Source organism: Adiantum capillus-veneris, chromosome 3, assembly GCF_014529385.1.
Source record: "Adiantum capillus-veneris isolate H3 chromosome 3, ASM1452938v2, whole genome shotgun sequence".
Classification (NCBI taxonomy): domain Eukaryota; kingdom Viridiplantae; phylum Streptophyta; class Polypodiopsida; order Polypodiales; family Pteridaceae; genus Adiantum; species Adiantum capillus-veneris.
In genome coordinates, this window is record NC_140933.1 from 101711783 (window position 1) to 101728031 (window position 16249).

General features: G+C 39.7%; 1 protein-coding gene across 4 annotated transcripts in view; it reads left to right on the forward strand.

The window, feature by feature from the left end:
* LOC147461397 (Haloacid dehalogenase-like hydrolase (HAD) superfamily protein) overlaps positions 1 to 3054 on the forward strand; it is a 149153-nt gene extending 146099 nt beyond the window's left edge. Inside the window, exons 10-12 of one of the 4 annotated variants that reach the window (XM_086508959.1) lie at positions 2211 to 2257; positions 2351 to 2414; positions 2584 to 3054. In XM_086508959.1, coding sequence (XP_086365085.1) covers positions 2211 to 2257; positions 2351 to 2399 — 96 coding nt within the window. In that variant the 3' untranslated portion in view covers positions 2400 to 2414; positions 2584 to 3054. Of the gene's footprint in view, positions 1 to 1217; positions 1595 to 2210; positions 2264 to 2350; positions 2415 to 2583 lie in introns of those variants that run through there. The other 3 variants (XR_015187589.1, XR_015187590.1, XM_086508960.1) reach the window with 3 other exon arrangements.
* Positions 3055 to 16249: the final 13195 nt, after the last annotated feature.

Genomic DNA, 16249 nt, shown 5'->3' on the forward strand with positions numbered 1-16249 from the left:
TCAGACACAGAGCAAGACAGAAAAGCAACAGCTGATGTGATTTTCAATCAGTTCCTTGTTTATACCAAGGATCCTATGTTTTTCTTGTATATGCCAAAGAAGAGCATGAACCTGATTTTCCAGCAGTGGAAACAAGTGAAGGCACCATCAGTCCCTCGGCCAAAGAGAAAGACACCAGCATTTAGAGATCCTATTGATATGACATCGAACCAACCATCTTAGATTAGAAAAGCAATATAATCTTCGACCACAAAGAAGACAAGTGAAGGTTTTAGTGGTAAAAAAAGGCCAAGATCCCCTCTAATGAAGAGGTCAGGTAGACAAATGGATTTGTTTCCAGTGCAGATGTGACACTTGAAGTCAAGTGAGGACCAAGATGAGAATGTGAATGTGGAATCTCATCCAAAACTCGCTAGGGATTAAGATGCGAATGTTCAATGTGAACTATTGGATTGATGATAGTTATCCGGAATCTAGTGGGGATTAGGATAATGGTCAATTTTTTGGGGCATTTCAAGCGCCCTTTAGGGCTATTTACTCCATGTGTTTGGGCCAAGTTCAGGCCATTTTTGGAGGGCCCCATAGCCTACAAAACGGAGGGCTTTAAGCTTGGCCTCCTCAACCTTCAAGCTCCCTCTCTACTCTCATTTTTCATCTATTTTGGTGCAATTCAATGCTCAAGCTGTTGTTAGCTCTATAGGACATACGCCTAGCTCAGAAAAGTCAAAAAAGCAAAAGATTTTTCTTTTTGCCGTTTGTGCATGACCCCATTCCCTAACTTTTGCCGTCTTGTCTCTGACCCCAACCCGTTCTCCATTCCCATTCCCTGACCCATGTTTCTATGAGCAGACCAAGAGAGACACCTGTACGCAGTACGGACCCGTAATCATGCCACAATCTGTCGGCATCCATACGGCCTGCTGACATGGCACCATGCGAATAGAGCTGATGCGGCAGTTTTTGTGTGAGGGCTTGCTTTTGGGCGCCAGTTGTAATAGCCGATGCTTTTGTGTGCTTTTGAGAATGGTTGCAATTAGTAGATCTTTAAAGTTCTTTTGGGCTATTCTTTTAACTGCCAGCAGAAATAGAAATAGAAATAGAAATGTTATATTAACCAGGCTTAACCAGGATAGTTCCTCACTATAGTAAATAAGTACCCCTAGGAGGGGCTAGCATGTCTTGGAGTGTAATTCCACCACTTTGTGTCTTATTTGCAGTGTTAATTCAGGTTCAGTTTGCTGTTTCAAGTTCATTTCAGTCTTGTTGCAAAAAAATTTTACTGCCTTGATGGGTGACTCGCCCATTTCACTGGAAAGGAAGAGTTTGTGGATGTATGGGCATGACTCAAGGAAAGAGAAGAGTGTGCTTTGTATATATCATGACAGCTGTCATTGCATAAGTTATAGCAAATTTCAAGCTTTAAGATTTTTTGTTCTTAAACATGATGACTAAGGTTAATGATATCTTCATGGTGATCTTTGTCAAAGTGGTATCCATAGAATGTACTGGCATGTGTTTCTATTGACTTGCTGTTGCGTGGCAAGGTTCAAGGGTGGCCATGAATCAATCCCCTAGACTTGATTAGAACATGGCCTGAAATTTGTGGAAATTCCTAAAATACCGTGGTACCAAATCTGGAATTTTTGGATAGTATTTTGTTTTTCACAATAGAGATGTATCTTTAAATGTCTTTAGTAGAGCTTAGAGAAGAAAATTCTCCATTGAGCTCACAAATAGTCATCTGGAATCTTAGTTCTATCATCCTTTATCAAGAGAGAAGATTGAGTTGTGACATAAGTTGTCTTTGAATTTTGGGAATTGTTGGCAAAATATTCAGGGTATTTTGAGAATTTTTAAAAATTAAGGAGTATCTTGGGAAACTAACTACGCTGAGTTTTGTGTTGATTTATGCTCATGTGTGTGCACGCGCGGTTTGTGTTGTGTTGGGAGCATATGATTGGGCACTGATGACGTTAGTGGGGATGTTGTAGTACTTAGTCAATACTATGCATGAGGAGGTTGATGGTTATGTTGTCTAATGGGTGACAACCATGAGTCTATAGCTGCACTTTCCTTCATAGGTGAATTTGGGCTTTTCTGGGATTCATCTAGGTATATGTATCTTGGGAATCTCCACAAATTTTAGGGGTATTTTGGTAATTTTCCTTTGATAGATTTATGTAATGCACTCTAAACCATTGTTCTCTCAGGATTTCACTGGTGCCTGTGGTGTTTATCCAGATCTGGGGGCTGTCAGGTAACAGGATCATGTCTCCTTTTTTCACTGTTCATAATCCTGTGAGATTAAAACATTTTACGCCTTTCAACGCCTTTGTTTACTTTGTGGTAGGTTACAGCACTTGCTAGAACTCATGGAAAAAGTTGTAGCTGTAAAGTAGACACCAATTTCAGAGGTAAATTCATTTTAATCAGGGAATTTAGTAACGATGCCATCCTGCCTATGTTCGGGAAAGAACATCTTTGCAAATATGTAAATCTCCTTTTTATGGAATTTCCAAGAGGAAATTTTTAAAATTTCAGTGAAGTTTTTACTAATATTACACTTTTTTCCTCAAAAACTAGGTGCGAATTTTTCTTTTTCCTCTTCCTCTCAGTTGGCAGTTTTGGGTTTCAAAGTGGCATGATTGTAAGCTGAGACACACACCTGAACCCTGCGATCCTGGTTGCCATTCACTACCAGTCTTACCAAGTTCTGCTAATGTTTTCCATCCAAGGGTTTGATAGGAGAAGTTGCCAGTTCAATTCTTTTACAGATTCTAATCCCAGTCTTCTCGGACCTTTTACCTGTACCATTTTGCAGACTTTTAATAATAAAAGGGCCTATAGTACCTTAAGCCAACAAGTTTGTGCTATTCTCCCTTCCATTCTTGTGCTATGGAGGAAGATGACATCAAAGGAGGTGACAAAGTCTATCCTCCAAAGAAGACTCCTTGTACACGTAAGTCTATCGGCAAAAAGCCTTGCAAAAGATTGTAACAATCCCTACCAATGCTCATGGTCTTTGAACAGAGAAATTTCAAAAGATGTTTGTTTGATTCTTTGCAAAGGTGAGGGTCACATATATGATAGTGGTGGACAATTTTATAGTTAGTTGTTAAGTTTGCCATCACATGTAAAGTTCTTTAATCAGAGTCTTAAAAAGCTTCAGATTTGTTCTGGGGCTTTATGTTGTCAATCGCATGCCATTTTATTTGTGGTTTCTGCAAGCTAGATGAAAAGGGACAACTCTTTACAAAAAAAAAATTTGTGGATCTATATTCAAGCCCATATAACTGATCTTCCAGTATTTCTTTATTGCATTAATAAGAAAATTGTTACAAAGCGCCTCTAGGGAGATGGCGCCGTGTGTGTGTGTGTGTGTGTGTGTGTGTGAGAGAGAGAGAGAGAGAAATGAAATGATATAGTAACGTCTTCAAAAGGCCAAAATGATCTGAGACCAATTCGATACAAACTTGTGAATCTGGTACCGTGTCCGAGTACCAAAAAAGAAATACTAAAATGAATCTAGAAGTGCTACTAGCTCGAACTGTGTGGGGTATGTATGATCACTGATACAATGGGTGCCAAATACGAGAGAGCGAAAATGGGTGATGGATCCATCCTCATCTGTACTCTGGATGGAGAGAGAGAGAGAGAGAGAGAGGGAGGAGAAGAAGAAGAAGAAGAGAGTTTTAACGTCGTAGGAAACTATCCCAAGAGACCTTAAAGATCTAGCCGACAAGGAGGGGAACTCAAGACTTGTTATTCAAGAGGGAAATGGCATAACCAATCTACCACACTTGGGTGATAGAAAGGTTATCACTTGCATGATATATATATATATATATATATAGAGAGAGAGAGAGAGAGAGAGATGAAATGTTATATTAAACGTCTTCAAAAGGTTAAAATGACCTATGAGACCAGATTGATACATTCTTGGTCGATCTAATCCAATGTTTGGGTACAAAAATAAAAAGAAGTGAAGTAAGTGAGAGACTAAAATCATCATTATCATGAGTGCCCGACAATGCCCATCATCGAGCGTAGTCTGAGAACGTATTGCATCGATCACTAAAGAGCTTCTTCAATGTCCGCGTCTGTAAATAGTTGTACAGGGCGTCTCCCATGTCATGCTAGAATAGTCTTGATCCTCTGATGGAGCCTTCGTCGATGTCATGGTCACCCTCGTAGGCGTGGGCGTCTAGCTCTCCCGAGCTCAATGGCTCCGTCAACTAATATGCCTCTGGTATAAGTGCGCTCTATAGTATGCTGTGAAGCATCCTCATCTGGCTGCTAAGTCCTTGCTGTAAAGAAGTCACTAATCTCCCTCTGTGAATGTCTTTGATTGCTTGATCTCCTCAAGAGACTCTGCTTGTGTCTATGCATCTCTAGCAAAAACATCCCAAGGCATCTCTGATCCTAATATCTCATGACTCTAGCCAATGGTTCAAAGTCCTCTCTAAATAAACAGTGAAAGCGGCCTCATATCTCATAGTAACTCTTGTCTCTGGGTCTATATGACACAACTGGCATATCCTGGCATCTGTTGGTGCTTTCCTAAATTTGTCAGTCTCAATCTCTAGTTGATGCTATGATGTGTGCATCTGAAAAATAGCACATCGTATCCCATAGGATAAATGAGTGTCCATATAGGCCTGTCTGATCACATGTCCATCTTCTATTAGTTGGAGAAGATGCTCTTGATAGAAAGCCATCTTCGTACCCAACTCATGTGTTGGTTGAATCCATGTGCTGAATGAAATCTTGGTATCTAGTTGAATCAAATCCTGACGTATGAGTCTAGTCATCTTTGTCCATGTGAGAGATAGGGAGGATGCATCCAAGGAGTACTAGAACGGAGGCAGTCTATCCATGTTGAAGCCATGTGATTGAGACCATGATGTCATCTGCCCATACCAGCATGTTGTGTCACCCTATAGCGCTAGCTGTCCAGATGACTCAAGGGCTAGCCAAGCATATCTGTCTCTGGGGAGGTCCCATAAGTTATGCATGAAGCATACTAATCTAGTAAGTGCCTCGACCACGAGAGGAGGGGCAGCTAGCTCAGCTCGCATAATCTCATATGGCACTGAGGCCTTAACCCGAGTCGTCTAAGAGATCATAGAGACTAGAGGCCTCTCCGTGCAGCTCCATCCATCAGTTCATCTAGATCTACCATGGTGGTCCAGCAAGGGTCCCCAAATCTGAACCACATAAAGCACATCGTATCCCATAGGATAAATGAGTGTCCATATAGGCCGGTTTGATCACATATCCATCTTCTATTAGTTGGAGAAGATGCTCTCGACCAATAGTACATCGTATCCCATAGGATAAATGAGTGTTCATATAGGCCGGTCTGCTCACATATCCATCTTCTATTAGTTGGAGAAGATGCTCTCGATAGAAATCCATCTGCGTACCCAACTCCTGTGTTGGCTGAATCCATGTGCTCCTGGTATCTAGCTGAATCAAATACTGACGTATGAGTCTAGTGATCTTTGTCCGTGTGAGAGATAGGGAGGGTGCATCCAAGGAGTACTGGAATGGAGGCAGTCTATCCATGTTGAAGCCATGTGACCGAAACCATGATGTCATCTGCCCATACCAGCAAACCATGATGTCATCTGTCCATACCAGCATGTTGTGTCCCCCTGTAGCGCTAGCTATCGAGATGACTCAAGGGCTAGCCGAGCATATCTATCTCTGGGGAGGCCCCATAAGTTATGCATGAAGGATACTAATCTAGTAAGTGCCTCGACCACAAGAGGAGGGGCAACTAGCTCGGCTCGCATAATCTCATGTGGCACTGCGGCCTTAACCCGAATCATCCAAGAGACCATAGAGACTAGAGGCCTTTCCATGCATCTCCATCCATCTATTCATCTAGACCTGCCTTGGTGGTCCATTGAGGGTCCCAAAATATGAACCCCATAAAGCATAGTTGAAGCCACTAGAGTGTCAAAAAGCCACAGCTTTGTTGGAGTTTCTTGAAACTGAACCTGCGAACACATCTTCTCCAATCCTCTGAAGGCTAAATTTAGTTTTTGTTGCTCTCCTCAATGAAAACACCGGTCCACTGAAGGCTACCCCAAGATAGGTGTATGCATCTGTATACTCCAACGCCTCCTCGCACAGTTGAACATCAATGCTAGAAGCTTTGCAAGAAGATCTCTGGCATATATAAAATGCTCTACTATCAGGCCATCATCATCATATGCTCTCATGGTCTTCATCCTGTCGATGTCTTTCTTTACCATCTTGGCGGTAAAGAAAGCACATGTTTGTGGGCATGGCTCTGACGGATCTGGAAGAGGTGGTTGCTTTGAGACTGTGTAGAGGGATGATGCATACTGACCCCATACCTCCGTAGAAGTGATGACTAGTGAGGGAGTGCTCATGGAAGAGTCACCATGTCTCGCCTGAATCCTAGCTTAGAATCAAGTGATGTAAAGCTTGCTCTAGTCGAGCTAGGAACGCACTCCTCTTTCGTCGTACCAAACGTTGAGAAGCAATCCGTGACTGTCTGTGAGTAATGACTCCTAGAAGTACCTCCCTCTGAAGTGAGGCTCTGGTCTCTCTGCACTCCTTTATCATACCAGCTATTCTAGGGTCGTCGATGTCCGGGCTCAGTGTGTGGGTATGCCTCTCTTGCTACATTCTGTAGTGTCTCTGTTAATATATAAGTGAGCTCCCTAGCACTAGATTGGTACCAAAAAGGACACTTGTGTCCTTTTTTACGAATTTAAATAAAATGGTACATAAAATCTAGAAAACATCCCCAAAAATGCTTTTATAAACTTATAAAATACTATATAAAGTATCTATAAAAATTATAATCCATCACTTTTGTACACAACCTCAATAGTAATGACACTCATGAAAAGCATCTATGCAAAATAGCAATCAATGTTTCACTGGAACTTGTACTCTAGTCTATGAAAAAAGTAAGCAGGGTGAACGAAATAACCCACGGTAACTGCTTATATATGTGTGATATTTTTGTGATTGTCATGCAAAAAAAAAAATTTGTGACTGGAGCTAAATATAAAAAGTTGTATGGATTAAGTTTGTAACATTTTCGAATTCAATCAACGAATACATAAAAAATTTAGTTAATTTTAATTTATGTTTTATGATACATATATACTAGATCTATAACTCCATTACATAAGGTGATATTATATGATGGTTATACAAGCCACATATAGTCATTTATATCATATCCCTAAAACTGCACTTACTATGATTCTTATTTTTTATTTACTAAAGATTACCCTTAAAATAAAGTCCACTTTTGGATTTTTCCATTTATCTCACTTATTTGTATACAAATACATCATATGTACACAATTGGGGAATTTATGTACACACTTTCATTAGTTTTTCATAGCAATTTTCTTTTGAAGAAATTACGTACTATAAATCTTTATAAATGAGCTTAAATTACAAGATACTTTTGAGTTTGAAACCTTGAAAAATGCTTAGTTGATGGGTATTGGCCTATAGATACATCATAGACCTTACGTTTTGTCCAATAACTTCATCATGTTGATGAAAGAGGTCTTGAAAGACCAAAATTTTCCTCTTTCTCAAGGTTTTCAAGGTTTGGGTTGTTTTATTATAACTAAAATCTAATCTCATAACTAAGTTATGAAACTCAATTTCTTGCTATAATAAGTTTTTTCCTATCCATACACCTTTATATCTACGCAAAATTCATTTTGATAAGAAGTTATATTCAATTTATGGAAAATTTGTTAAAACTGTAATAAAATTATGATTTTTTCATCTTAAAATTTATCACCATAATCTTAATTTGGTATTAATTTTGGCAAAATAAAAATTTGGCTATGTTCTTCGCCTCAGAACTCCCCTAAGGTATGAACATAAACTGTAAATCTTTTTTTCTAGTTTCACTAAATAATTATGACAAGTTGCTAGAAAAACAGGACATTCGAGTGTTCGATTTCAGAACTAGTGCTAGAGGTCTTCCCGGATCCTCTATGCATAAGCGGCTATAGATATCATCTATGTAGACTAAATCAATCTCCAAAGTAAGATTGTATCGGGTATGCGTAGATGTTTGTGCTAGTTGAGTTGTGTTGAACTGGAATAAGACGGTAAATGTGAGGAGAGCATGACCTACTACTACCCGAATAGGCTTTGGCTCGACTGTAAACTCATGTTTAAAGGGTACAAAATTGGGCTGAGCCAAAACATAATCCATTTTGCTAGCCCCATGTCTATGAGGAAAACAAGTGAAACCACTCGACTTCGGAAATCTTTGGAGGCCATTCAAGATGGTCAATCCATGTGCAGTCCCCAAATCTGTCAGATATCCCCCATATCCAATGTGCTCTTCATCTTGCGAACACCTAGCCCATCCCATATCACTGACATCCAATTCTCTCAACATTTCCTTTGAGGTATCGTAGAAAGTTGATTGAGATTGGCCCATCCTAACGTTAAAGTCTCCCAAAAGAATGACATCTCCATCCCTAGAGAACTCCCATATGTTCTCATCCAATATCATGTAGGGTGACTGTCCCTTGGGCGATGCATAATAGATGTGCAAGAAAAATAGTATATTACAATGTAGAGTGACCTCCTTGTCTCCACTCTCACTCTGACCCACATATATCTTACCTACTCATCTCTCCGAACAATACAAATGAGGGATTGAAGCTCCTTCCTGAATAGAACTGCCACACTTCTTGATTAGCGTTGATCTCATATCCTACCTACAAGTAGTCTCTCAATGGTATCACGTCACTCTAGGTAGTGTGCCGCTCGGAGTCTAATGCGTTTCCAAGTAAAAAGTATTGTCTTTTCCATTAAAGCTATCCTCAAATGCGCCTATATCTAGCTTCATTCATCCATTACAATTCCATGCTGTCATTTTAAGGCTGGCAGGTCTCGCACCGTCATGCAGTGAGCTTTTTCAACACCATTACTCTCCCTACATCAATTTTTCCTTTCTCCCTCCTCACCTTGATCTCCGGCATCAGCTCTTGGATGTGTGCTACCTACGTTAGAGTGAGATCATCGCCCAAAAATATCCCAATTTGCTTGATTGTTGGTCTCTTCTTCAGGAATTTATTCCTAGCTTCCACCGTAGGTAAACGTATAATGAGTGCTCTTTCCTTGGGCATTCCTTTCTCATCACTTCCCTTTCAGAAATACCCTTGCGCTTCAAGAGCTCTTGCACTTCTTCTTCTACTTTTCCAGTGTCTTTGAGACTTGTAACACGCACATGAAGGGCTCTAGTCTTTCTATTTTGCTCCTCCTCAATTGTCATATTGATGATAGTGGATGTTGTTGTCGCTTCAAGCATCTTATCTTTTCCTTTCTTTGCATCCTCGATCCACTTTTTAGCTTTATCAACCTTCTTCTATGTTTTGAATAGGTGCTTCACCCATAAAGAGGTTGTTCATGCCTTCCGCTCTTCCTCTTCCCATAGAGTTTTCACCTACTTCTTAACACTAGTTTGGTACCAAAATAGGACACTTAGGTGTCCTTTTTTTACAAATTTAGATTAAATGCTACTTGCATTATACGGTATATTTAAGAAAACACTCTTGATATGCTTAAATATACTAGCTAGAGGGTCTTTGAAAAATATAACCTTGCATTTTAGAAGCTATCATGATCAAGAAATATACTCATCAAGTTGACCCCCATAAGACTGCGAGTGATGCTTTGAAGAAATCAACTTTATAAGCTCAAGAAAAAATGAAGCGACCTTGTAGAAAATTGTATACAACTTTTCTACAATTCTGCTTTAGATAATTGCAAGTTTTATGTGCAAAAAAATTTAAGGAGAATACATAAAATAATGGGAAGTTCTACATGTTTGATATGGCCATTTCAAGCATATCATTGTATGCATAGAAAAAATATGTTTTTGATGTGTTTTTGAGTTTTAGAAAGTGATACATTGCTTACCCTCTCCATTGAGGACTCAAGGTAGCAAGTAGAAGTGCTTTGGTAAGAAACAATTTTTGGATCATTCCAAATATTCAAAATTGCTCATGCAAAAATTTTGATATTTTAATTCTTGAGACATAAGTATTCAAAACCTCAAATAACTTCAAACTTTCCGCGCATATCAACTAAATGTATCAAAGTTCATGGTATGAATACAAATGGGATACCTAAAACCTTGGTTTCAATGTTATTGTGGAGGACTCAAGATTTTCAAGAGTTTTTGCACAATCAAAATTTCAAGATAGGGTGTAAGCGGACAAGATTTAAGCAAGTTAGGGAGCCAAAAAATACATAGTTTTAACATATAAAGTCATTTGACGTTGTCAAATTGCACTAGAATAGCCACAATTCCATGGGAGGACATTTTAAAGGCCAAAATTATGCTCTTAGTCAGCACGTTCTCGAGTATGAAATTATGTTTATAAATTGCAATTAAATTTGAAATTACTCGTTGAAGGTCATTCCATTCTTTTGTAACACTAAGTACTAGCACTTGGCTTTTAAAAACATAAAATTGCTTATTTCTAGCTTGACAAATAAATTGCCAAAACTTCATAGGAAAACAAGACACTTTAGTGTCCAATTACAGAACTAGTGTTAATGCTTTCGAGCTTCTTTATCATTGAGGGTTGATTTTCTCCCTCCTTTGCAAGGGTATTTTTGCAAACTGTGAGGTCTCCCTTAAGTGCTTCAATCAATGCATCTTTTTCATTCATGCGTTATTTCATTTTTTATTTCCAAGATTCAAACACAGCAAGTGCATCCTCTAATCTTTTTTGCATCACGCATTCCATTACATTCACTTCTGCCCTCAAAATCGTCTGCATTTAGGCTTTCAATGTTGTGTACATCTCGTCACGCTTACTAAGCATCTCTTTGTCCAACTCTTTTCTCATATCTGCATACATAGTTTTTTTGTAAGTCTTCACATTTATGTACATCTCTTTTTCAATGTCACCCCTCAAAAGGCTTAGTTCCTCTTTGATCATCACTTGTACCTTCTCATATATTAAGTCATCTTTGACGTGTACAGGGGCTCAAAGATATTGAAGCGGCTCAAAGATATTGGGGTTTCTCAAAGATGTTGAAGAATTTTCACCCTAGACAGCTTCTCTGCTCCCATTGAACCTAGGCGATAGTGCGCTCTCTTGAAGCCTCCGCTTAAATGTCGGTTTCAATTTAGGCGGGGCTTCATAAATATCATCGTCCCCGAGGTCAGCTGATTGGTCCATCCTCATATTCAACTCATGCTCAAATTCAGCTCGTGCTCAGAACCTGCTCAGTGCTGTAGCGCCTGTTCGTGCTCAGGAGGAACCTCGAGTGCAGGACCGATCCACTCTCAAAGAGCTTTGGAGACTACATTTGAGTCTGTATTTGTATGTATGGACTCGAGAGCCCACGATGCCTTGTATGCGTAGCAAATCCGAGAGCAACCCATGCTGCTCCTTGCCGTATATATGGTGCGCACCAAGCTCGAGAAGGAGCCTGTGCTGCTTGCACAACTTCTTATGTGAGGCAAGGAGCTACAGATGCTCTAAAGTGTGTGTGTGTGTGTGTGTGTGTGTGTGTGTGTGTGTGTGTGTGTGTGTGTGTGTGTGTGTGTGTGTGTGTGAAAGTTACACTCACACTGTGTTTTCAGCTTGTTGTGTTGCACTAGAGCAAGCTGCACTAATACTTGTGCTCGGTTGCGTTTAATTTCTAAGGCCTTGCATTGGCTTACGTTAATTCATCAAGGTGCCCCCTTGCTTGCTTGGCCACTTGCACAAGAAGTTTTGGATAAACCGGGCCGGCGGTCCCCTGCCCCCTATCGTACCTAGCTAGGTACACGGCGCCTCTCGAGCAAAAGCTCATGATGTTATGCATTGTATTGAAAACACTGAAAAAGATTCTATTTTCCTACATGAGAAAATTTCTAAATCTTCTTGTGTTGCTTGGCTGTCAGTGTGTGTGGGGGGCGCCATTGCAGAAAATGGAAGCTTTAACTCATTTGTGCAAAATGTTCTCTTTTTGGAACAATAACTTATGCCTACATTGGGTGCTCTTAGAGGACTGACACTTTCCATTTTTTAGCTACCATAAGGGAGTTTACAAAGCAAGAAATTTTTGGTGCAAGATTAGTATACTAAATGCTTTTTATGTACATTAAGCCGCCTAGTGCGGTAAGTGGATTTTTCAATTGCACAGAAGAAATCCTCACATACTGCTTGTATTTCTATGGGAAAGATTTGTGGAGAAAATTCCAATTTTTTGCAACTGATGTATTTGCAAAAAAGTGGATGTGGTAATGGGAAACCCATGTTAAACATGAGTTCATTGTGGTTTAAAGATGGATTGCATCATGTTAAAGATGAGTTCATTGTGGGTTCAAATATTTATGATTACCATGTTACCATTCATGCAACCATAATTTATTTGGAAAACTCCACCCATGGATATGATTTATGCATGACATGTTATGTTTTATGCCTACCATCGTTAGGTAGTTGTTATAAAATTGAATGTGGATAGCACTGATGACAACATAAGTTCTAAGAAGGTGGTCTTTTCTAACACAACCGTCTGTCGTTTTCATTGCATGCGGTAATGATACTTACTGTTGATTAGTGGAGAAAAGCAAAGATTTTCTATGAAAGGGAAAATCTTATCTGCTTCAATTTTCAAGTTTTTCTTCAAATGTTATTATCTATCAGATTTGATTATTTAGCATTCGAAAACTAAAATTTTCAAGGTTATAGGCTTTTTGTTAGAATTCTGGTTAATTGCTTAGATCTTTGTTAATATTTCAACACAAAACTTTTCATGTATCTCTTAATATTCATTTTGACAAAGCAAACCGAAGATTTGGTAGGAAAATAGGAGACTTTAGTGTCTTAGGACACTTGAATGTCAACATACAAAATTAGTGGGATATGTACTTAGGTTGGTATGCTTATGAGTATATGCTATGCAAGCATCTCATAAAGTTTGAACTTTAGCACATTGTTTCACATTGTTTGACTTGACTGGGTGTGTTAAAAACCTAAGGGTGTTTGATATGTTTCCTATCGCTCTTAAAAGTGTGGTTATATTGGCTAGATGGTTGCATTGCTATAGCAATCAGGTGAAGTATTATTTGAGAACATTGTTCTACGTTTGACTTTGACTGCGTGTGTCTTAAGACACTTGAATGTCCACATACAAAACTAGTGATAAGTACTAGGTTGGTATGCTTATGAGTATATGCTATGCAAGAATCTCATAAAGTTTAAACTTTAGCACATTGTTCTACGCTTGACTTTTATTGGATGTGTTAAAAACCTAGGGGTGTTTGATATGTTTCCTATTGCTCTTAAACATATGGTTGTATTGGCTAGATGGTTGCACCGCTATAGGAATAAGGTGAAGTATTCTCTCTCTCTCTCTCTCTCTCTCTCTCTCTCTCTCTCTCTCTCTCTCTCTCTCTCTCTCTCTCTCACTCACACACACACACACACACACACCTTGGTTTCAAATTATTTTCTGTCAGTGAATCTCGGTCTGACCATTGATGGTGGTCCGCTTCTCTCGAGCTGGTTGATGGTCAAAGCAACTTAGTGTTACTATTTAATAATCTAATAATTTTAATCAGTCCTATTCAACATTGTTACGAGACTGGGCACCCTCCTGCTATAGTGGTTAGCTGTAATTGGGATAGCTGACGTAATGGTAATTATGTGCTATCTATTTATTTTCTAATTGAGTTGATGATGATTTTGTAGAGTGGAATGCAGGGAGTTGATGAAGAGGTGTCGGCAATTACTCTTGGCCATTTTATATTTACACAGTATTTTAGAATGTCATTTCAATAAGCCACTATGGCTCTGTAAATAATTGTAGTGGGAACTCCCCTTATGGGTCATGCAAGAAATAATGAGCTTCACTCATTTACAAAAGTGAAGTGGTTGTAAAAAGAGGGGCCTCAATTTTTGGCACCTTAAACTCAAAAATAATATATTAAATACCAACTCCACAAGAGAAGTGCGATGGAGTTTGGGGCTAGATTGAGGCATTTCTCTTGCATATTCTCTTCTCTACTCTCTTATGCTATGTTCTATTTTCTGTTGTTTGGGTATAGGCATCTGTGCCTTGCTTGGGCGCCCAGAGTCTGGGCGCCCACTGACTTGTATACCTTATACATAGCATAATTATATAGAGGGCTGCTCACTGATTGAGTCTCCCCACCCATATCTGTGTGTCGTGTGCTCTTCTCCTTCCTCTTTTCTCTTGTGTAGTTCCTTCAATTGGTATCAGAGCCAAGTTCAATGCGTTTTTGCGTAATCGCGCGCGCGCACTTTTCAGGCAGATTCTAGATCCGGAGCTTGGAAATTCACACTCGACGTTCTGGGAGCATTTCCAGCCGGCGACCTAGGTTTTACCCCCCTTTCAAAGCTGTTTATGCCCTCAGAATTTCGTTCTAAGCACTACATCAGAAGTTAGGTTTCAGCTGCAAAGAAACCCGTCTTGTGTAGATTGGCAAGGAGGAGGTGGATAGGTTTGATTTGCTCGATTGTGAGCATTTGCAGGTGTTACAAGATCGGGTTTGACTCACAGGTACAGGTGTTGCTAGTTGCAGTTGAGTGGTTCTTCTGTAGTGTTGTGGCTTGCATACATGGTTTTTGCGCGGGTAATGCTCTATGTATGCTTATGTGGTGAGCAGTAGATCTTGTGAGCAATTGCAGAGGTTGGTTGTGGATGACATGTATGGTCACATGTGGTACTCTTTGTGAGCATTTGTTGGACACAGGTTTGCAGAGTTTATGCATGTACGTTGAGTGTAGCTTGATGCGCATTGATTGCTCATTGTATTGAGCTTGCAGGACAATGGTTATTTGTGTTCATAGCCATTGTGCGTCGAAACTCTGGCAAAATTTTCCCAGGAGTTTTATGCGCATCATTTATGCGATCTAGGTAGAGATTGTGGGTTGCACTCAACATTTGCGTGCAGTGTTCTCTGTAGGTGGGAGATTTGTGCGTGTATATGCATCGATACCGCACAGTGTGGGCTTGGTGATTAGCTCACGGTTTGACAGGCATACAATTATCTTGGCACACTCACAGGAGTGAATGTTGTGATGTATGCTTGTGTGGCTACGAGCTAGGTAGCCGGATTCGAGCACTAATGGCTTGAGGTTTTTCAGCAGGTTTCAGCTGTAGGTTTACAAGTTTACAAGCAGGTTTGAGGGTTTATTTGGGTGCTGAATTTTCAGCCATTGTTTCCTCTTTGCAGGTGTCCATGTATGCCTCAGTTGTAGGCTGATCTGGGACACGTTTGTGACTTGTTTATGCAGTTGTTAAAGAGCTGAATTTTGGGGTTGTTTTGGGGCTGATTTGCAGCCATATTTTGCATCCATACATGAGCTTAGTTTACTCCACAGGAGCCTCGTACACTTGGCATTTGGGATTTGCATCATTGCCATTTGTGGAGCACAGTGTGGTTACACTACTGCGAGAGATTTTATGTGTGGATTTGCATAAGCATTGTAGGTGCTGGTGAGCTCTTTTTTTGAGAGCATTTTCTCATTGCAGGTTGCTTCTTTTGGATTAGTTGATTGCATTTCATTGCTACCGTACCTAGAGTAGAGTTACAGCTCTTGGTTATTTTTGACATTCACTTATAATAGTCAATATGTGTTGTTTCTTCCTCTTTTTCCCCTTCTTCTCTTTGCTCTATTTTGATCACCCGGTGCCGGTGTTTGATATGTGTGTGCCTCCCTGAGCCTCTTTGTGTGAGAGAGAGAAAGAAAGAGCGGTGTGTGCGGTAGCATGGTCATAAATGGGAATATCTAATGTGGTATGTTCTCAGTTATGCAAGTTTTAAAGGTGAACTCTAGTGGATTGGGGTGCAATAATTATATTGGGCTGTAGATAGGCATGTTGTTTGTGTGCCGGGTGTGTTTTCCTTTCCCCCCATCCAACGTTTATCTATTTTTTAAAATTAAAAATTATTTGTTATTTTTCATAAATAACTATTCCAAAAAAAGTTAGATATTTTGTCATTAAGCAAACTAATCACACTCACTTAATTAACATAATTTAGCATGCTTCACAAAGAGAGAGAGAGAGAGAGAGAGAGAGAGAGAGAGAAGGGGAGTCAAGAGAGGAGGATGCTATGACGGATTAGGGTTAACACTTTTGCACTTTTTGATGCCTTGGTAAGGTTCATCCAAGCATGCTCGTGAAAAGGGGTGGATTCACTTCAAGCCTTTACCTCCCTCAGCAAATGTGTCTCCATCACATC